This window comes from Triplophysa rosa, linkage group LG17 (genome assembly GCF_024868665.1).
Source record: "Triplophysa rosa linkage group LG17, Trosa_1v2, whole genome shotgun sequence".
Classification (NCBI taxonomy): domain Eukaryota; kingdom Metazoa; phylum Chordata; class Actinopteri; order Cypriniformes; family Nemacheilidae; genus Triplophysa; species Triplophysa rosa.
Genome location: NC_079906.1, coordinates 17896592 through 17918996, shown reverse-complemented (window position 1 = coordinate 17918996; position 22405 = coordinate 17896592). Strand labels below are relative to the sequence as shown.

Genomic DNA, 22405 nt, shown 5'->3' with positions numbered 1-22405 from the left:
AGGTCAGTTTTCTTTCAGTAAGGTCAATAATGCTAGTTTATCCATTTGGACTTTTAGCGTATGTCTTGTGTACTGTGCTTATTCATTTTGTATTCATAAACATAAAAACATACACACATTTAGGAAATATTTAAATGTATTTATTTATATTTACCAATAATTTGAAAATTTCAACAAAAAAATAATAATAATTTTGAATAAATTTGAAATTATATGTCAACGTTTAATCATTTTTTAATTTTTTATATTTTTCTTAAATATATGCATGTATGTGTATGTGTTTATAAACACAAAATGAATATGAACAGTACACAGACATATAATATGTAAACGCGAATCTGGAAGCGATTAATCGTTTGACAGCCCTCGTTCAAGATTAGGTCAATGTTAGAGACACATCCCAGCACTATTTTAGCTCATGTTTTGTTTGTTGTGTTTGTTCTTTTTATTTGGTCCGTTTTCACCTTTGAGCTCTCTCTCTCACACACACATCCTGAGCCAAAACTCTTCTGAGCTCTTCATATTTCACTGCCAAGCTCTCGAAGCACCTATGGGAATGATTGACAAGTGCAGGAACGTCCTTATTAGAGTCTTTTCCCCCTTAATTGCTGACATTTATCCAGTGTTTCTTGGTGTTTGCTAATGTATTACTGCGGCTACTCTCTGAGGGTCTCCGTGGCCCATGGCTGTTATGGGCTTTCGGCGTCACAGACCTGCAGAGGCGGCTTATTGGGCCCGCTGGTTGCCGTAGTGACTGGGCTCAGTTCTAAGCCTGTACAGAGCCCCTGGTGAGATTGCTGTCTGCAGGTGAAGTTCTTCTGAGAGAGATGTATATACACCCTTATATTGCCAACCTTCAGTCTTCAGAAGCGGCAGCTTGCTCGGGCTGTCTAGCTCAAATCATGCTTTACATTTTTAGATCATCACCCTGCTATGTATGCTGCGGTTGTGTTATTTGGCAGTCAGCGGTGTTGGGTCGTGTGCAAGGGAAACGCATCTATTTTGTGAGGTTTTGAAATGAGTGATGTCCGTTAGATTAGCTGTTTGCTTTGCTTTACCGTTAGAAAATCAACATATGTGGTTGATTTTGTGGTTGTATTTTATATTCCAGTATGTGCACATGGTGTACTTGCCCAAGAAAATGCAGTAACTATATTTACGTAAAATTAGTTAGGGTCTAGTAAATACTTAATTTAATGCCTTTAATGATACTAGGCAACATTGCTGTTCAGGAATTTCATTTTAGAAAATAGTAATTCTCTTTTAAATATTAAAATAAAAAATGATAATAAAAAATTATAAAAAATATTATTATTTTGTATAATTAATGTATTATTCTTTTATTTTTCTTTGTGGTCAAATTGTTGTTTTATTGTTTATTTTGTTGTAATTATTACATATACTGTTCATTTTATTGAGTTTTTAATAAATAAAGTTAAACTATGCTTATGCAGTACAAACATGTAGAACCGGACTGTATATAAGGTGTTACCCGTCATTTTTAATGATCAAGATATTTAAAGTTGACATTGTTTTAACAATAGGAAGCTTGTAAACAAACTTTAAGCATTTTGCTAAATTACATACTGTTAATGCAAGTGGGATTTGCAGTTAGCTGCCGTTAAAGTCCTGTAAATCAGATTACAGTTACAGATTACACCTTAAACAGGTAAAAAATGCCTATTCACACAGTTTTTTCTCGAAAGGCTTAGCCCTGAAAGGTTCACTGGACTTCTTAAACGCTGAATTTGACCTCAGATCTTAATCTAGAGTGACACCCCAACCTGAAAAGTTCCAACAGGTGTTTAGGGTGGGGCTTTCTGATGTCTATTCTTTCTTGGACTCACTCGCTCTCTCTCTATCTTTTCGCGCTCTGTAGCTCTCTTGTCCTCATCCTTTACAGAAGCACACGGTGCAGCTCGGGGCTCTCAGATGAGTCGAGCAGCTGTCTGCAGTAATTATCTCTCTTACAGGCCCATAGACAGAAAACGCCAACATATAGCAGAACGGAGTAGAGAAGGTTAGCTGGAGAACTGGTGCGGTGATGGTGGAGTAGAATTAGTCTTAGATGAGAACAGAGAGGAAGAAATAGAATTCCTCTTTTGCTTGGTGTCATTGCGAGGAGCTTTAATGCAAGTGTTAATGAAAGGGCACCAAAAGAAGAGGATTTTGTTCTTTGTTTGGTGGTGGAGAGGGAGGGGTTGAAAGATGGGGGTGACCTCTCCCCAGTAGCCTGCGGCTTCGGTTCACACACACTCATTCCGTTAGATGATGGGGTCAAAATATGGAAGATTTACTATTACCTGTGACTTTATTTTTCTGCCCCTCTTTACCTGCTGCTGCTGTCTGAGGAGGTTTTAAAGTTGTTTTGAGAAAAGGTTTGATTTACCCTGCGGACACAGTGACAACTTAAAAAAGGAACTTTCAAAAATCACAATGATTATGATGTCACAGCTATATGGACATGATTGGTCACGTTTACATATCAACACCTATTTAGTTTTGGGATAGTATGTTTAGATTGGCAAATCATAACAACATCTTCATAAATAATATATTGTATGTCTTGTTTATATCAAGAACAATATAGATAACTCTATTAGGATCCACGCCAACATATCATGATTCTTTCAGTTAAAATTGATTGGCTTTAAAAATTTTATTGGTCATCAGCTTGAAGAAATTGCTCTAAAAATAATCCCAACGATATTGTTTCTCTGTATTGTTATTATTGTGTGGTCGACTTCACTATTCTTTAAAGTTTACAGATTTTCAAAGCTTCATTGTTATATAAGACCATATAAAACCATGGTGTGAATGGGCCTTTAAATGAACAAGGGCATAACATTCAGAGAGGGGGGAAATAGTGATTAAAAATAATTCATTCTGTCTTTTGAGCGTAACACTGTAACATTGTATGTGAACTTCAGTGGATCAGCATTATTCCATCAAATATAATTTTTTTTATTATTGAACTCAAATATGAATTCTAAGTTAACCACTTCTTAAATATATATGTACTGTATATAAACTGATACGCAATACGTTGTTTAAAAATTAACATGTACTTGTTTTCTTTGCACTATTGGGGGTTTGAAAACAGCATGTTTTTTGTTATGTTTTTGTTATAACGAGTTCACAGAATGTAACAAAAATGATCACTTTACTAAAGGCTGAAATACACCACACGACTTTTAAAATCCGAACAGATAAAAAAAAACTAGACACCACACACTTGCAGAATTTTTGAAAGTTTGCAGAAAAAACAGGGCATCACACACTACGCAATAAAATAAAAGTATTTCATTATTAATATTTTATTGTATTTTAATTGTATTAAATTAATTTAAAACTACTCAACATTTGATTCTTTGTGGTGGTCTGTCGGAAGATAAGTTTGCGCCACATAACGTTTGTTTATGTTGTTTCAGCTGAAACCGTCTATAAATAGTAAAAAAGTGAAAATTTTAAACAAAAGTAATGAAAATAACTAGGGAGTGTGGGCTGTGTTATTTGTGTTCACAGTGATCTTTCTATGTTTTCTGACACTGATTCGTTAAAGAGCAGAAGATAGATATACTCTTAATTTCTGTATACCACATGATAATACTGTATGTTTACTCTTTGTCTTTAAATGTAGAAAAGAAACAATGTCTGTGATTCGTCTCTCTGTGTGGGCCATCGCAAAAAGTGTGTTTGTACGTTTTGGGGGAGTTAGCGCCCTGTTGAGGTACTTGACACTCTGAAATCCTCTCTGAGATATTATGGTGCTTGAACCAAAGCTTCTTTACGCTTAATCTGTTATGTCTGTTATCTGATACCTCTGCCAATACCTTAGCATAAAAAAGTGTCTTAAATCTTTTTTTTGTCTTCCTTGTTAACGTTTTTATTTTTTATTCATTTCATATTTCAGTTTAGTTCAATGGATCACTGCATAAAATAAAAACATTACACAGCTTACCTGCAAAATTCCACAGAACTGAAATGTAGTTGAACAGTTAAAGTAAATACTAGATGAGATAACAACTGTGACATCCATTAGCTTAGCATTTTCTGTTAGCAGAAAGTATTGACAGCTGTGTTTGTTTAGGTAACAGAAATTTAAACGTACAGTGAATGGAGTGTAAGTGATAATATCAGGTATGTCGAAGAGAGTCTAGAGAATAGAATTGTGTGCAGGGGAGACTGTTTGTATGCGTGTTGTGTGCGCGCGTGTGTGTGTGCGCGTGCGTGTGTGTGTGTGTGTGTGTGTGTGTGTGTGTGTGTGCGTGTGTGTGGCAGGCGGCTGTAATGAGTCCCTGTAGTGTAGAGCGCTGCTGACATTTCCACTCTAGCCTGTGAGTTAATGAGGTACTCGGGCCTTCACCAGTTGCTCACCGCCTATTGCATGTGATGCTCTTTAGAGAATCAAGAAGCCTGAACCTCCATCACAAGTCTGCTTGCATGAATATTGGTGGTGTGTGCAAACTTTACCCAGGACAGCTCTCTTAAATACACTGGGTCACTCCTAAAGGTCATGGTTTATAGGCTGTTTGGTTTGTTTGTTCATTCACTTTCAACAAGTCAAAGCATTTTCTTCTGCATGGATGTCTTAGTGGACCGAGATCTGTAGCTTCAATGAAGTTTAATGAAGTTGTTGTGTTTTGTACAGATGACTCTGGCTGCGAGTGGCATCAGTTACCCCTGTCATCACCTCAGTGTGTGTAGAAGATCTTCTCCTGCGCCGGACCAGACAGATGAGGTGATGCTGGACTGACACAAGCCTAAACACCCCATCTCAAACATTCTCAAACACATTGATTCATCCCATAAACAAAACTTAAAGAAATAATTCCTTGGAAAAAATCGTACATTTCATTTGTTTGATTCCCAGCATGTGGTGATGTTTAAAATAAATGTTTGTCATTTTTATATTTGCTTATATTTCATTTACTTATGTCTGTTGGAGTACAAGTTCCTCAAAAACAAGTTTTTATTGCAGGCAGTCAAAAAAAGCCTAAAATATAACAAAGAATTTTGGTTGTCAGGCCTAGAAAATGAATGGCTATAAGTAAAATCTCTGACAAAATTGTAATGTGAACATATTTTATTATTCTGTTCATACTAGTTTCTGTTTATGGTCTTAATAGAAGCATTTGTAAGCTAATAAGTATTATAATAAAAAAAGATTTTTACTAGATCAACAGAAGAAAATGTCTGAAAAAGTAATACATTTATTGATCTGAAAGGAGCCCTTGTTTCAGAGATGTTATGAGATATTGAGTGTTGTTACTGTAATTGTTTTTGTTTTAACCGATACGATGGCTGAAGATGATATATTTATACACTTCATTCACATTAAGTAAATTTTTATTTAGTTATCTGTCTAGTTCTAGCTTTTATCCAAAATGACTTGCAATGCATTTTAAGCAATATTAAGTTATATCATTGATATTGTCACTGATATGACGGCCATCCCCAGTGTTATCTTGAGGATTGATCCAACAAAATGCACGTCTTTGTATTGATGAATGAAATGTGGAAAATTCTCAACATATGTTATCTGTGTGTGTACTACAGTGTACAGATGTCCACATGGTCAGCGACAGCGAAGGGGATGATTTCGAGGACGCACCTGAATTTGGTGTAGATGAATCAGAGGTCTTCGGCTCGAGTTGTCGAAAGTCTCCGATGAGTAAGTTAGATCGTGTGCTTTTATTAGGGGCTGACTATAAAGAGCGAGCATTTACTGATGTTTTTTATCTTCTTCCAGTGCCAGAGAACAGTGAAAATGAGGGTGATGCTTTACTGCACTTTACGGCAGAATTTTCTAGAAGGTGAGATCCCGTCATGACGCAAGAGTCCAAACATACATTGCATCTGTAGTTTAATGTGTGTTATCTTGTGTACAGATTTCCTGGTGTTGCTTGTTCAGATTAAGGTGTTTTAATGTCTGTAAATAACTACACTTATATTGGACGTTTATCGTTTTGTTGTGCAGATATGGCGACTGCCATCCTGTGTTCTTTATCGGCACCTTGGAAGCAGCGTCTCAAGAGGCCTTTTATGGCAAAGCCAGAGATGTGAGTATATAACTTCATCCATGTAAGTATATAACTTCATAATCCATAATCTTTTTCGTTTTAATCAGACACCAGCAGAAAACCCTGCATTAGTAGTAGTATGACATCACGACCGATGATGGTTATGACAGTTTACCAAAACTTTTTGGAGCTATAGGTGAACAGGTACTACACAACTGACCGTTTTATTGGCAGAAAAGCCCCCCCCCCCTCGTCCCGATAAATCCCCATAAAATTTCCGTTTCCCATTTGAACAGCTGAAGCTTTATTTAGAACAGCTTTGTGCTGGTTTTCCCGCTGTGTCCTCATAAGGAGGCTTGTATCAACTGACAGCTTGTGTGGATTACAGTCTTATTAGGCTGAGAGGATGCAGCAAGATGTTCAGGGGGTTTTTGAGCACGAGAAGCGGGCGGCAGTGGCTTTCTGCCTGCAGCCCAGCTGATCTCCTTTTCTCCTCGGCGCAGGCACAATATGGCCGCCGCTCTCCCCCGAGGAGATGGTTCAGCGTGTTAGTGAAAACAAACTAACGTAAGGAGAGGATGTGACCTGCTATGTTCTTGTCTTGTAGGCAGTCAGTGTTTTTATTGACGGGTCACACGTTGTCACTGTTTACCCACGTGCGGTAAAAGTGTCTGCAGTCGCTGCTTTTTGTTTGGTTGTTTCTCTGCCAAAGTTTTCATATTTAAAAGGTGGAGGTGATGCATTAAGGCTTGTGTCGTTGAGAAGTGACGGGACTGAATGTCAAAGTTTCTAAACATTATATGTTAACTGTTTTTGACTTCTGTGCTACTGTTTCTGCGATATTCTCCTCTTGCTGTTACAGTGTCAATCCTTCACTCCATTATCTCTCCTCTCTACATTTCTAACACCTTTCATCCCGTCCTCTCGAAGACGTGCTCTTAGCGCCCACGTGCGCATGATTGGGACGGATTCTTCTGAGGGCACTTGTCTCTCTCATAGGCCTGAGAGGATAATCACCAAGTAAAACACTACATCTTATGAAGTGTTTCTGGACTGGAAGATGCTCTCAATCCGCCCTTAATGAAAATGTCAGGGGCACCGGAGTTCAGCTCCGAGGATCAGCGGAAGACCCTTGAGTCGGGCCACCCATCAGCACATAGGCCTCATCACAAATCCCCTTAACATCCAGCTAATTACGCTAACCCTCCTCTGCCACCCGCACAAAGACACCCATCAAAATTCATAGCCCTTTGTGTTTTTTTTCACGTGCGAGTTTCACGACTGTGATGGGCCGCGAGAATAGAGATAGGGAGGATTTTTGTGGGTTTTGTGACACATTAATGATTCAGCGGTATTAACACTGATATGCTAACAGAGCTTAGCTGCTAAATCTACAGTACCTGAGGAATATTGACTCCTGGGTTCTTTCTTTTTTTTTCTTTAATTATTGATCAAAATGAAATTTATTGAGGTTTTTAAGGACGTTGGTAATATTATGTAATTTTTTTTAGAATTTTTTTTATTTCTTCTGCGGAACACAAAATAAGATATTTCGAAGAATGTTGGTAACCAAACAACATTGGCCCACGTTGACTTTCATTGTATGGACACAAAGGCATTTCTCAAAATATCTTCTTTTGTGTTTCACAGAAGAAAGAGTCATATACAGGTTTCGAAAGACATGAGGGTAAATAAATTACTATTCCTTTAAACTATTTCAGTTATTTAACATGACAAAAACTTTGATGATAAAGGAATAGTTCATGCAAAAATAGAAACTTTCATTCACTCTCCCTTATGTTGTGACGGACACATTCTTTTTTGTGGAGATGTTGAGGCAAAATGCTTCCATAGAAGAGAATTACACAGGTTTGAAAAAAATAGCGTCAGATTGTTGATTCTGTGAGAACTATCCCTTTAAGAGTTGTATTTCACTTATAATATAAACTTCAATTATGCAACATGATTATTATTATTACTAAATTATTGTTCAGTGTTTGTAGACTAGTCTCCCGTACGCAGAGCATTGTAAGTGCCATCTGTTTAAGCGTTCTGCTACAGGTCAGGAGAGAGCAGTAATATGAACTGCTCATTTCCCATTGTTTGCTTTTCTACAGGCAAAAGAAGGACGATCACTTTCTCCATCTCACCCCCCTCAGCACATACACACACATCGCCTGTAATTAAAAACATCCTTTCAGAATGCTTCAGAAAGAAAACGTATGGTCGACTCGTCTGTATGTCTAGCGTTACTCTCGTGGTCAGGCAGGTGCAGGCTTACACAATCCACCCGCAATATGTGTTGCAAAGCTGCAGTCAAGATGCTTTTTCAGTCTGTAAGAGTGTGACTGAGCTCCTGTTGATATCACTTGGCAAAAACTAGCTTTATCCTACTTAACACCAAGTCAAATGGGTTTTGGTTTTTCATTTGCTTTTTTTTGCCAAGAGAACAGAGATGTAGAGGCTTTTTTGGGTTTTGTGACACATTCATGATTTAGCGATATTAAAGTGAATATTCTGTCATCATTTACTCACCCTCTTGTCATTTCAAACCTGTATGACTTTTTTTCTGCAGAACACAAAAGATGTTTTGAAGAATGTTGGTAACCGGCACCCATTGGCTTGCATTGGTTTTGTGTCCATACGATACAAGTGAATGTGTGCCACTGCTGTTTGTTTACCAACTTTCTTCAAAATATCTTCTTTTGTGTTCAGCGGAAGAATAAAAGTCATACAGGTTTGAAATGACAAGAGGGTGAGTAAATGATCACTTTAACACTGATATGCTAACAGAGCTAAGCTGCTAAATCTACATCAGGAAAATGGATTCCTCAGTTCTGTGAGGGTTTTAAGCATGACAGTAATACAGTTTTTTTTAACACTCAGTATTTATGGTTTTTGCATGTCATATTTTAATCATGTTTTTTTTTTGTGCTACCACTTTACGGTAAGGTTGTATTTGTTAACATTAGTTAATGCATTAGCTAACTTCAATTTACATTGAGCAATATCGTTTTTCACCATTAAACTTTGTTAATAATATTTAATGCCAATACAATTATTCATGTAGTTCACTGTGCACCTTTTTGAAAAATGTATGAATAAATGCTGAAATTAACATGAACTAAGATTAATAAATGATGTAGAAGTGTCTTCCTTGTTAGCTCATGTTAGCTAATACTTAAACTAATTTGATCAAAAACAACCTTACTGTAAAGTGTTACTTTAATAACTTAAATCATTAAAAGTGGGTTTTGGTTTTTCATTTGCTATTTGCACTTTTTGCGACTGAGGTTTAAATCAGAGATGATGCCACACATCTGGGTTCCTTTTATAAAAAGGAATCATTCTTTTTTGGGCTTTTTGCTTTGTTCATCAGAGAACAGGGAAGTGTTGACAGGAACGTAGGCAGTGAGAGAGGTATGTGCTTTTGGGACATTATGGTTTTACCACACATACTTTGGTTAAACTATGGTTAATTTTGTAAGGGTTTACACGGTCGTACATATGAACGGGTACATTGTGTAAGTAGTTTTATGATATGTTTAAGAAATTTGATGGACAAAAAAATGCTTAGAATCATTATGATATTGATTAAATTCATATTGTAAACATATTTGTTTGTCAAGTAAATAAGCCTTTACTTGGCAGCTAAACTAGTTTTGTCAGGAAGAATGTGAATTGTGAGTTGTGGTTGGTTCAAACTCTTGTCCAAAGTTAGCCTGGGAAATCCTCATTTGACTACGGTGTGAAAGCTAACGCTCTTGCACTCACAGGACAGATCGGTTTTCTCTCCCTCATCTCTCCTCCCATGTCCCACTCTCTTCTAATCGTCCCCTTGCCATTTTAGGGATTCTCGGGCAGGTGTGGACGACTCGGGCTGACTGAAAGAGCTTTTGGGTCAGTTTCCAACCCAGAGCAGACCCAGTAATTTGGACTGAGCCCTGGTTGCTGAAGGCGAAGGGTCCCACAAAAAGAGAGAAAGAAAGGAGGAGAAAACAATAGGATGAAAGTAGAGAGGAGGGACTGTGGGTAATGGAGGGGCGTGAAACGAGGGAGCTGACCGAACACTGTTATTAGAGAGAGTAGCTTCTCCCTCCTCTTCAGTGAAATCTTAGAGGCCTCCGAATGTTTTCGGAGTTTAGAGAGAGTATGTTATCGATGTCAATGGGCCTTTTGCTGTCTGATAAAAATTAAACGTTTGTCAATTTAGCTTTTGATGCACAAGATAGATCAAAGATGTAATGTTAACTTACGATGTTTCCCAGAATGCTTTAGGTGTAGGACTGCTGATAACTGGGAGTGTGTTAACTTCTACAGCCCGTTTTAGGACGAACAGTGTTTGAAAAACTGCATGCCTCATTTTTATCCACCCCCTTAATTTTCGACGGGTAATAATTCCCTCTCTCCAGGTCCAGGTTGCTTGTCTACCCAGCGTGAATGTTTAATCTTTTCAGGGCCTTGAATTGGGCCGGTGAGCTCTCTCCCGCCAGGGGCCTTGCGGCTCATTCGAGAGCTTTAATCACTGTGCAAACACAGCAGCACTCTATCACTCCTTCTTGCATGCACACCTCCGTCTAGCCCAACTTTCTCTCGCGCGTTTACACCCTCCCTCGCATCTCTACCCACTTTCTGTTTTTCCTCCATCGGGCTGTTGTGAAATTCCTCTCGCTGCATTCGATGAACCGTTGGGGGTCAGAGCAGGAAGAAAACTTCTAGATTTGTTCTGTAATTTGCTGGGGTTTTTTCCCCTCGCCTTGCACGGCGAAACCTTTCGTGTTTGTGGTGCTGTCCTTTTTTTAATTAGTTGAGGGGTTATGCGTGCGCCCGGCGTTCGTCTGAGGCATAAATATGTACGGATTTGGACGCGACGACAGAGGAAGGGCACAGGCGTTTTGAGCAAAACAAACAAAGCGATTTGTCCGCATGTTGTTTTGACGTTGACGGCCTCAAAGAAAGTTTGATTTAGCCTGCGTAAGTTTGATTTGGTTTGGGTGTTTGTTTTGTTCAGGGTTTGCTGAGGCCACTCTCTCTGTGTTTTTATACTGATGGAATCTGGTGGAGCATGTTGGCCTTAAAGCTCTTGCCAAAAAGCTGGTAAATCATGAAATAAAAGTGGATCAGTGAGAGGGAATTGGATGTATTCTGATTTCATAGATATAGATAGTTAAAATGGACATTAAGGTTCTAGTTTTCCTTTTTTTCTTTTTACAGGTATTTGTTTACCTGTCGCATCATTTCACAGTTAGATGTGGGGACAGTACGTATGCCAGCAGTTTTCACATTTTTTATATTAAATGCATTTGGCATTGTAGTATATTCAACACACATCATCTTATTGTTTTCTGGGTTGTCATTGTAAATTGGAGATGTCTTTATCATCTTTTAAATATATTTATTTATTTAAATGTTTAACACATTCTACCAAATGCTTTAATTTTTGTTTTGTCAAATATGTTTTTTTTCATAGATGCGGAATAAACATAGTAATCAATTCAATTACATTAGTTACTAAAAATAAAAATACATGTTTTGAACAACTTTTACTAAGTGGTATTTTGTAAAAAAAATATTGAATATGCTACCGTTTTTTTTCTTATATAATTTTTTATATTCCACTGCTGCACCTTCTGTGTTAAAAAAAACTTTTTTTCACACATTTTCACATTTGTAAATTCACAGAAACAAAATTGTAAAATCACACAAAGAAATGTGTTAAATCATACAAAGAAAAAACATAACACTATTTAAGCAAATAAAAAGAAATAAAGCATCCCACCCACCCAAGACCCACATAACTCGACCCAAGAGTGTTATTCATTGGAAGGAGCAGAAAATATAGACATGGGAAATAATTGTCACAATTCTAAAAAAGAAATCAAATCAAAGGTGACCAGATTTTTTTCTAAAAAAGCAAAACGTTGTCCTTTAGGTTATACCAGATTTTTTCTAGATGGAATGTACTTGTCAACTAACTTGTCAACCACATTTTAAAAGTCTATATTTTTACATTCTTCCAAGTTTGTTGGTAAGCACACATTTTGAAAGAATTGTATTTAGTTGATTTCTGTTTTGTTATCTTCGCTGTTGACGTCTGCTAAGGGTATGCTTTACGAATTGCATTGTTAATGTAACTGCAAATGAACCGGAACAAGAATTATAAATTCTTTACGATCCCCAACTATTTCTATATCTGTGTTTCCATCCTTCAGAGAAAACTGCTGGCCATCTACCTCCACAATGACGAGAGCGTCCTCAGTAACGTCTTCTGCTCCCAGATGATGTGCGCGGACTCCATAGTGTCATATCTCAGCCAGAACTTCATCACGTGGGCCTGGGACGTTACTAAAGAAGCGAATAAAGCCAGGTGAGCGTGTCCTTCATCTCTCATCACAACAGCAATTGGATCATCCAGAACGGTGGGGATCGGAAACGTTTTCACACTCAAAATGGATGATCTCTTAATGAGAGGCATTCTTCCCCTCCCCCCCACTCTCCCGACTCTCTCCTCATAGAGAGCTTTAACAAAAGATGTCGTGTTTGCTCACTGAGGCCCCGCTAGGGCAATCTGCACTAATCTGCCCCACTAAAGGGTCAGTTAGACAGACAGACATCATAGAGTGCACCACTCGGACTGAATGTCTTCATTTTAGGATGCCAGTTGGATTGGAAGATTGCTTTTTTGTCGAACTTTTTCTAAAGTCTAAGGAGGCAGAAAAGCTCCTTGCAACATTTACGTTCTAGAAATTACCCCCAAAAATCACATCCATTCCCTGGTCTAGAGGTATATAAATGATCTGGAATGCAATATAAACATTTTCAAACCTCATTCATACAGTTAGTTGAAATAATGTTTGTCCTGTAACCTTAAAGGGATAGTTCATCCAAAAATGAAAATTCTGTCATCACTTCCTCTTCCTCGAGTTGTTTTAAACCTGCATACATTTCTTTGTTCAAGATATTTGGAAGAACGTGGGAAACCAAACCATTGAGTACTATAGCACTTTTTGATAGTAATTTTCAATAGTGACTTAGAACTGTTTGGTTACAAACATTCTTCCAAATATCTTTTTATTGTGTTCAGCAGAACAGCAAAATGTATGCAGGTTTGGAACAGCACGAGGGAGAGTAAATAATGATTTGATGTTTTTTGGGGTGAACTGTCCCTTTAAAGGCTTTTGCTCAGATTTTGCCCAGATTTTCAGTCTGGACTTGTTGCAGAAAGTCTGTGCCAGTCCGCAGATTTGATCAGTTAGTGTGTTTCTATCTGAAACTTTCAAAAAGTCTGCAAGTGTATGATGTCTAGTTTTAAAAAAATCTGTTCAGATTTTAAAAGTCTTGTAGTGTATTCCAGCCATAACTGACTTGTGCACTGTGTTCAAGACTTTGGACTTTGGAAAAGTTAGTGTACGCTTGATATTCTTGAAGTACATGAAGATGCATCCCAGAATGCTTAAGGTTTCTATGCCTGCTGATGAAAGCGTGCAGAGAGCGAAATAAAAATGTGTATATCAAGGCAAACGAACGGAGGAAAAAGAGTGAGAAGCTGGTCAAGCAGCAGATGGATTCTTGATTGGTCCCAGCAGGCTTTGCTTCTGAGCAGGCCTCTACTTTTCCTTCCAGTAGGCTTCACCCTAAAGGCCTCCCTCCAGAGCGGACGGGGAGAGAAAGACCAGTCAGTGACCCGCTTCTGCAGGGGATCCTACGGTTCAACCAGGCCTCTATAACCCTCTCCCTCCCCTTCTGCTTTTTGCCCCAGCTGAGCCTTTCTACCACAGATTAAAGGCGGCCAACATCTGGGGCTATTCATAATGCGAACAGAGACACACACAAACACACAATCCCTCTGACACACATGCTTACACCCTGACATGCTCACACACACACCTCATTCTCACGCTCCCGAGCCTGGCCTGAGTGACTGGCGATTGTTGATGTGATTTTAACATCACCTCTGTGAATGAAGCCTGTGAATCACTAATCGCTGACAGCGACCGCATAGACTCAGCATAATTGTGCATTAATCCAAAGTCAAAATGTGATTAGTGGGAATGTAATGAGCACCCACAGGTGCTACAGGGGCTCTTTGTTGCCGCTCAAAATAATGGAAAGTTGTTGGCCGCAATTTGCAAGTCCTCCTCTAATACTGTACATAATGTAGAGCTCTGTTCTAGCATATCTCTGTAGATAAAAGCAGTTTTTACATCAACAACAAATGAATAATTTTTCTGGTTTTAGTTTGCTCCTACCTAAAGTTTGGTATTGTGGTTGTCCAAACATAAACAATAACATGCATGTGGCTTTTTAAAGGTCCAATGTGTAGTTTTTTGGAGGATGTATTAACAAAATGCAATATAATATACATAACTACTGTATGTCTTCAGAGGTGTATAAAGAGCTTACATAATGAAGCGTACTGTTTTTATTACCTTAGAATGAGCTATTTCTATCTACAAACACGGCGGGTCCCCTTGCATGGAATTCGCCATGTTGTTTCTACAGTAGCCCTAAACGGACAAACGGCTCTACAGAGCGCGTTTTGCAAATCTCCTTCGGCAAAGAAGCGAAAACTTGCCGACTTCTTAGCGCTGTGTCAGCCACCACACCGTAGTGCTTCGTAAAGTAGTAGGCGGGTGAAGTGAACCAATGGTTTCAATTCGCAACCTCACCTCTAAATGACGCTTCATTTGATACACTGGACCTTTAAGAATATCTATGATATACATTTTTATTACATGGCTTTCTGGAATACTCTATTCTGATTGGCCAGTCGTAACAATTGATAAAATTGATAATAAAAAACGAGTCATTTTGACTGGTTTTACTTATGTGTTTAATGTACCGCCTTCTCTTTTCTCATGCCGACATGAATTTATTACAAAGGAGCGACTAAAATATTACATTTTAATATTTCCCATCCAATTATTTACTCACTTGGCAAGTAGCTGTATGAGCTACTTCGCTTCCCGTCGAGGTCTTTTATCACCCTGTCGGGTTTATTTGCGATAACCTCCCGAATGCACTTTATCCTTTAAAACAGGACTTAGATAGGGTGGATAATAACAGGCACATCATTCTTGAAGTAAATGTAAAAAGTTTAGTTTGTGTATGTGTTTGTATGGTATATTATATGGTATATTATACTAATATACAACCAATATGCATGTTAATAAGCAAGTAGTTAATAATGAATTTGTGTAATTTAATATAAAGTGTAACCGATATAATATACCGGTTACACTTTATATTAAATTACACAAATTCATTATTAACTACTTGCTTATTAACATGCATATTGGTTGTATATTAGTATGTATAAAGCACATAATAATGCCTTTTTCTGCATTACCTTATTCTACATCCCTTAATCCTACCCAATACCTACACCTAAAAACTACCTTATAAGCAGTAATTAGGAGTTTGAGGCAAAAGTCGTAGTTAATAGTGAGAATTGGTCCCTATTCTAAAGTGTGACCATTATATCTTGAGGTAAAGAACATCTAGAAACTCCCTGAATAGTTTTGGCGTTTCAGTAACCCATACATTTAAGAGTGTTGTCAGGTCATATTATCTAAACAAGAGGTATTGACTCATTGCCGTTTATTTCTTGGAACGTTTTTTAACTTCAGTGAGATCATTGTGTGAGTCATTGTGTGCTATTGCTTTGCAATTGTATCGTTGAAAGTCAATGCATAGTTTGAGTGTCATTGGACATGAGGAACTGTTGTGAGAGAAAGAAACAGTGCACGCCCTGTAGCTCCTGCAGATGGCCTGATGCTGTGACATGCCTCTATAGGTTCATGCGAGTCTGGCGGTGCACAGAAATATGACGGTTCACACACTCGAGAGCGTGACATGAGCATTGGATGAGAAGGCGGTGAGAATATGTCGCTTCGATTATGAGGCCGTTTTTGACGAGATGTTTGAAACACCAGGTGTTACCAACTAAACAGTCAATAAAACTCCCCTGAGGTCCTTTGAAAATTCTTAACATTCTTAAAAATGTCTTATGCATGACGGCGCATTGCCAACTGTAATGACTGATGGGACCTCTGGAGATTCTGCAAGTGTTATTTGTGTGATGTTTCGTTTTTATTGGCGGTGGAACAGCTTAGTATCATTTAGTGTAATGTTATTACATGTAAATATAATATGATTTTCATTCTGACACCCTTTATCCTGTTCAGCTAATCCTCATGTCACATTTTTGTTAATGTTGTTTTTCTGTCAACTTCATGTCATTTGGATATTTATGTTGTTTTTATAGTATTTTCTAATAGTGAGGCCTTTAGACTGATTCAACATTCAGCAAATGCATATCACTAATAAGAATCATTCATATCCATATTTGTTTCTTTTTTCCACATCTAATGCATTGATTTGTGGGATACAGTGCGTTTCATGCAATATGCCACTCTGAATACACCTGCAGTAGATTTTTACATAAAGTGCACACTCCTCTCCAACTTTTTTTCAATTTCTCTTATAACCGGATAAAATTGGCTTCTTTCTTTGGTTTTCTCTCCCATGCCGGCCGTGACCCATCACACATGCATTCCACCTCTCCTCTATTTTACTTTTCAGTTATTAAAGCCGCCGTTATTAAAAGACGAGAGAAGCTAATCTATATTTGCATTCGCTCTATAGCAATTCATTAATATTATGACATTTACTGCCAGCTCTCCGAGTCTGCCTGCTACCCTTTTCCTTCAGCGAAACGTTAATTTAAAGTTCTGTCTTTGTAATGGAATAAGAAATCCTCTCTGGCCTATCAAATTCAGCGCGGCGAGAGCTGAATACTAATTCAGATGGGAGAGTGTTTGGAGAAGGTCCACGCTTTGAGCCGAAGCCAGAATTGGTTTTAAAGTCTGTTAATATGATGAGCTGTGTACTCTTATTAAACTCAGTGATTGTTCACGGGAGTTTCATTCGCTGTCTGTCCACTGTCCACTCAAATGACTGACTCTCTCTTCCCCCCCCCCTCTCTCTCTCTCTCTCTCTCTCTCTCTCTCTCTCTCTCTCTAGACTACTCACGATGTGTACAAGACACTTCGGCAGTGTTGTTGCACAGACCATTCGGACATACAAGACTGACCAGTTCCCATTACTTTTAATTGTCATGGGCAAACGGACATCAAATGAAGTTTTAAATGTTATTCAAGGTAATGTATATAAAGTGATTAACTATAAATTAAGCCTTGTGTTCACATTTTTGGCGGGTCTAGCGAACCCATCACATTAATTGGTTTTCAACACAATACAAAAAATATGTTTACTTTATCCCAATTACAAGCACCATCAAAAGGTTTTATAGGTAATATTTGTAATTTAATTAACATTTATGGAAAAAATATAGGATGCACACTCCTGGCTCGAAGTTAACTTCTGGTCTGTGTTTGGTTATAAAAGAACATTTTATTTTTTATTATATTAATATTAATATATATTTACATTTTATTGTAGATTATTTGTATTAAATTACATTAAGATTACTTTACAGTTCTTTGTGGAGGTCTACCAGAAGTTAAGTTTGGGCCAAATAACCCATGTTTATGTTGTTGCCGCAAAAAGTATTTATAATATATAAAAATTACAAATGAAAATATGATATTTATATACATTTGTAGTTCTTATATATATATACAGTGAGGGAAATAAGTATTTGATCCCCTGCTGATTTTGTAAGTTTGCCTACTTACAAACAAATGAAGGGTCTATAATTTTTATGGTGGGTTTATTTTAACTGATAGACACAGAATATTAAAAAAAATCAGGGGAAAAAATGTTATATAAAGGTTATAAATTGATTTGCATTTCAGTCAGTGAAATAAGTATTTGATCCCCTACCAACTAGCAAGAATTCTGGCTCCACAGATTGGTTATGTGCCTATATGGACCACAGATTAGTCCTGTCACTTTAAGAAAGTACTCCTAAATCAGCTTGTTATGTATATAAAAGATGCCTGCCAACAGAATCTGTATCTTCCAGTTCAACCTCTCCACACCATGGTCCAGACCAAATAGGTTTTAAAGGATGTCAGCGACAAGATTGGAGACCTGCACAAACCTTGAATAGGCTACAGACAGAAGCTTGGTGAGAAGGAGACAACTGTTGGTGTGATTATTTGGAAATAGAAGATATACAAAATAACTATCAAATGCCCTTGTTCTGGAGCTCCCTGCAATATTTCCCAATGGGGTAAAGATGATCATGAGAAATGTTAAAGATCAGCCCAGAACTACACGGAAGAAGCCTGTTAATGATTTCAAGACAGTTGGGAACACAGTTAGCAAGCAAAACATTGGTAACACATTGGTAACACGCTATGCCACAGTAGACTGAAATCCTGAAGCACCCGCAAGGTCCTCCTGCCCAAGAAGGCCCGCCTGGCTCGTCTTAAGTTTGACAATGAACATAAAAATGATTCAGAAAAGGCTTTGGCGAAAGTGCTGGCACTGCTGGAGACCAAAATGGACTCCTGTGTTTGGAGGGAGAGAAATGCTGACTATGAGCCCAAGAACATCATGTCTACAGAGAAGCACAGTGTTGGAAACATTCTGCTTTAGGGCTTTTTCTCTGCTACAGGTATACAGGATGACTTCACCGCATTGAGGGGCTGAGGGACGGGCCCATGTACCGTAAAATCTTGGACGAGAACCTCCTCCCCTTAACTAGGTCACTGAAGATGGGTCATGGATGAGCCTTTAACATGACAAAGACGCAAAACATATTGCCAAGACAACCAAATAGTGGCTTAAGGAGAAGCACATTAAATGTCCTAGCCAGTCTCTAGACCCTAGTCCTATAGAACCTCTGTGAAGGAGGCTAAAACTCCAATTTGCTGAGCGACAGCCAAGAAACCTTAAAGATTGACAGAGGAGTGGACTAAATGTATCCGGACACATGTGCAAACCTGGTGACCAACTATCAGAAATGTCTGACCTCTGTGCTTGCCAACAAGGGTTTCTCCACAAAGTACAAAGTTATGTTTTGCTTGGGGATCAAAAACTTATTTCACTGACTGAAATGCAAATCAATTTATAACCTTTATATAACATTTTTTTCCCCTGATTTTTTTTAATATTCTGTGTCTATCAGTTAAAATAAACCCACCATAAAAATTATAGACCCTTCATTTGTTTGTAAGTAGGCAAACTTACAAAATCAGCAGGGGATCAAATACTTATTTCCCTCACTGTATATATGTATTATTATATAGGTGTGTATGTAAATATACTGTATATACTAAAAAAAGAAAATTTAATGTTGGTTATGGGTGAAAGAAACATTTTATTATTTTAAATAAAAATGTCTGAAGTTGAAAAACAATTGCATCATTTTTTTTAGTGAGCGCTTGGTGCCACAAACCTAAACAACACACAAGATAATAGTGTACACTTTAACACTTAGTCATTACCATGCCTTAAAACACACATTTTAAGAAAAAAAAGGTTTTAATGTTTCCCTTTTGGTTTACTTAATATTTTGTTTCACAATATTTGACCTTTATGGCTATTTGACCTTTACACAAAGGTCACATGGTCAAAACAGAGGTCACATATTTATAATCCCACCCAGATTTTGAACCTGGCCTCATTTGATCCCCACTGAATGAAGTTTTAGAATAAAACATGTTGAACACTCACATTGTTGTGTTAATGTGTGTGTGTGTTTTTGTGTGACGAAGGCAACACAACAGTGGATGAGCTGATGATGAGACTCATGGGAGCTATGGAGATCTTCACCGCACAGCAGCAAGAAGATATCAAAGATGAGGTGAGACCGCACACGAGACAGAGACTGACCCTCCGTATAATCACCAATATTTTTGTTTTGTTTATTTATTGTCTATGGCTGAGGCTCTCTTTTCCAAAATAGAAGCACTGCGTTTGGCTTGTGGAAGAAGTTTACACCCGTAATAGTTTGCGTGCTATTCAACTATATGTGCTGTAGACAGCTTTGTTAGTTATAATGGGAGTGATCTTGTTTTGTCAGTCTCTGTGCTTTCTCGTTACAGAATGTAATCTGCTGCATTACAAGCACGTCGCTTGTAATTCATTACATTCATGGTTCTGATGACAAATGTATATAAAGCTGTACGGATGTTTTTCCTGATTAGTTATATTTTAGGCCACAACAAAGTATCACGGGCATGCTGGGACAGATGACCACTCATTGTCTGACTCATAAAAGTCGCCCTCATCAAACAGAAAGAAGAAAAGATGCTCCGCCTACATCTGTATGCTTGTCTGGGTTTCAGACAAATTGTGGCATAGAAGGCACAATTGAGCTGACTGTGTAATATAAGCTCGTGGACCCGACACAAAGCTGGCAGGATACGCGCTCGGTGTGTTGTGGTCACTGATTGTCTAAATCAATGAAAGCTCAGCAAACAAAAACAGTGTACATGTGTCCATCTGTCGAACTTGCAAACGACTCCTTTTCAACATGTGAGCTGATTCCTAAGAGTGAATCTCTAAATACCTCTCGGCAACGTTCATGAACTTCCTGACTAATTAAAAACACTAATTGTTGTGTTTGTTACATGCCCCGTTGTCGTGACAGGTCTGTCTACCCTCGCTGTGCATCTATCCTCACCTGTGTGTCTGTGGTTTGGTGGGAAATATTCATACAGGTTACTGTTTCCCCGAGGCCGGTTGACTCGATGATGAGATAGGTCTTGACAGTTCTTGCCTCGTGCCAGCATTCTCCTTTCTGCTTGGCCACCTGCGTGGGACGCTTTGAGTTCATTGGTTACATAAAGCAACAGAAATGATTTATGCTATCTCATAACTTTTCCGTGCTAAAGGTGTTTTGTTTTGTCTTCTCATGCTATTAGGCTGTTTGGTTTTCCCAGCTTGGTAAATAGTTGAATTAAAAACGTTATTTATGATTTGTGTTCCATTAGGGTGCGAAATATCTGCTTCCTTCAGTCGCATCGCTTGAATAACTGCTTGAATGACACGTTGATGGATTTCGGCTAGAAACTCATTGGTTTGCTCCTCGTGGCTGTAATTTTTTCGGGTGATGTGAACGGGCAGAAACAAAGTTAGGGTGGTTGAGTGTGCTAGAAGAAATGCAACAGGAATGCTTTTTGCACTACTTTTTGTAGCGCTTACATTTGGCCTCCAGCTGTGGGGTTAAGCACAATATTTTCCTCCATGTTATATTTTGCGAAAAGACTTTGTAAAGAAACACTATGTGTCTGTCAGGTACCCATGCCTGCCTATAGACTGAGCATGTAACACTCTTTCGCATGAGGTAATGATGATTTTGTTTCTATGAACATGCATTTAGAATCACATTTTCAAAAGTTTGCACTTTCAGGCCCTCAAAATGCCATTGTTGTGTAAATGAACTGCGAAAAGGCTGTTGTTTGCTAAACTTTCAGAGCTGTCAAAAGCCTGCGGAAGATTTCCTATATAATGCACTACTTTAATGCTCCTTTTTTTGAACTTTTGAGCTGTTTGCTTATATATATATATATATATATATACACACAATGAACCTTCATATTCTCTGTACTATATATACCATATACACTGTAATGAGAAAACTTTTCTTTATAATTTAACTGAACTTCTGGTGATCGAAGCGGGTGTGGCGCCCAGACCTGAACCTTTTGTGTCACCCTTGTGTTTGTAAACAAATGAGCGAGTTGTGGGAGGCTTGTTGTTTGAAAGCGTTTGTTGTTGTACCGCCGCTAACCGCATGCCATTTGAGGCAGTTTAGGATTGCCCTTTAAAGTCCCTTGCAGAAATATCCCCATGTGCGTGTCCCCTGTACATTCGGTGACTCAGAGTGACCCACAGACGGCCGCTCGTCTGTCTGTCTGTACACCGTCTGGATCCGCAGTCAGATGAAACAGCACACACTCATTCAGCGAGATGTTCAACAGCATTCCTCAGAGTGTCTGGGGGACGTGACCCGGGGTCGTGCAGTCAAGGGGAAAATAGTTATTCACTTGCTTCATTAGCTTCAGCACAGCTCGCGACACTGACTCACTGTATGTGGACTGTTAGAGAAAGAGACAAGAATGTTGGAAATATGGTTCTCGTACTTCTCACCATTGCCTTTTTTAGTATTTTTGACTTTGTTGTTGGAGATACAAAACAAAAGCACTGAGACATTTCTCAAAATATCTTCTTTTATGTATTACATAAGAAAGAGACGTACAGATTTTAATTGACATCAGGGTGAATAAATAATGACAGGATTTTTATTTTTGGGTGAACGGTTAGAACAGGAAGGAGCTATTACAATGTTTCACAGCGGTTAAGTGTGTCATTCAGTGTCATCACGTGTGTCTAAACTGCTTTAAATGACGGCTTCTCTTGGCTTTATCATAACAGTGGCACATAAAACTCCTTTTGAAAGAATC

At 38.2% G+C, this 22405-nt stretch overlaps 1 protein-coding gene across 2 annotated transcripts in view; it reads left to right on the top strand.

The window, feature by feature from the left end:
* faf1 (Fas (TNFRSF6) associated factor 1) overlaps nucleotides 1-22405 on the top strand; it is a 70006-nt gene that overhangs the window by 32825 nt on the left and 14776 nt on the right. For both annotated transcript variants that reach the window (XM_057356354.1, XM_057356353.1), the window contains exons 9-15: nucleotides 4652-4741; nucleotides 5560-5674; nucleotides 5753-5816; nucleotides 5981-6062; nucleotides 12236-12390; nucleotides 17049-17185; nucleotides 19712-19800. In XM_057356354.1, coding sequence (XP_057212337.1) covers nucleotides 4652-4741; nucleotides 5560-5674; nucleotides 5753-5816; nucleotides 5981-6062; nucleotides 12236-12390; nucleotides 17049-17185; nucleotides 19712-19800 — 732 coding nt within the window. The remainder of the gene's footprint in view (nucleotides 1-4651; nucleotides 4742-5559; nucleotides 5675-5752; nucleotides 5817-5980; nucleotides 6063-12235; nucleotides 12391-17048; nucleotides 17186-19711; nucleotides 19801-22405) is intronic.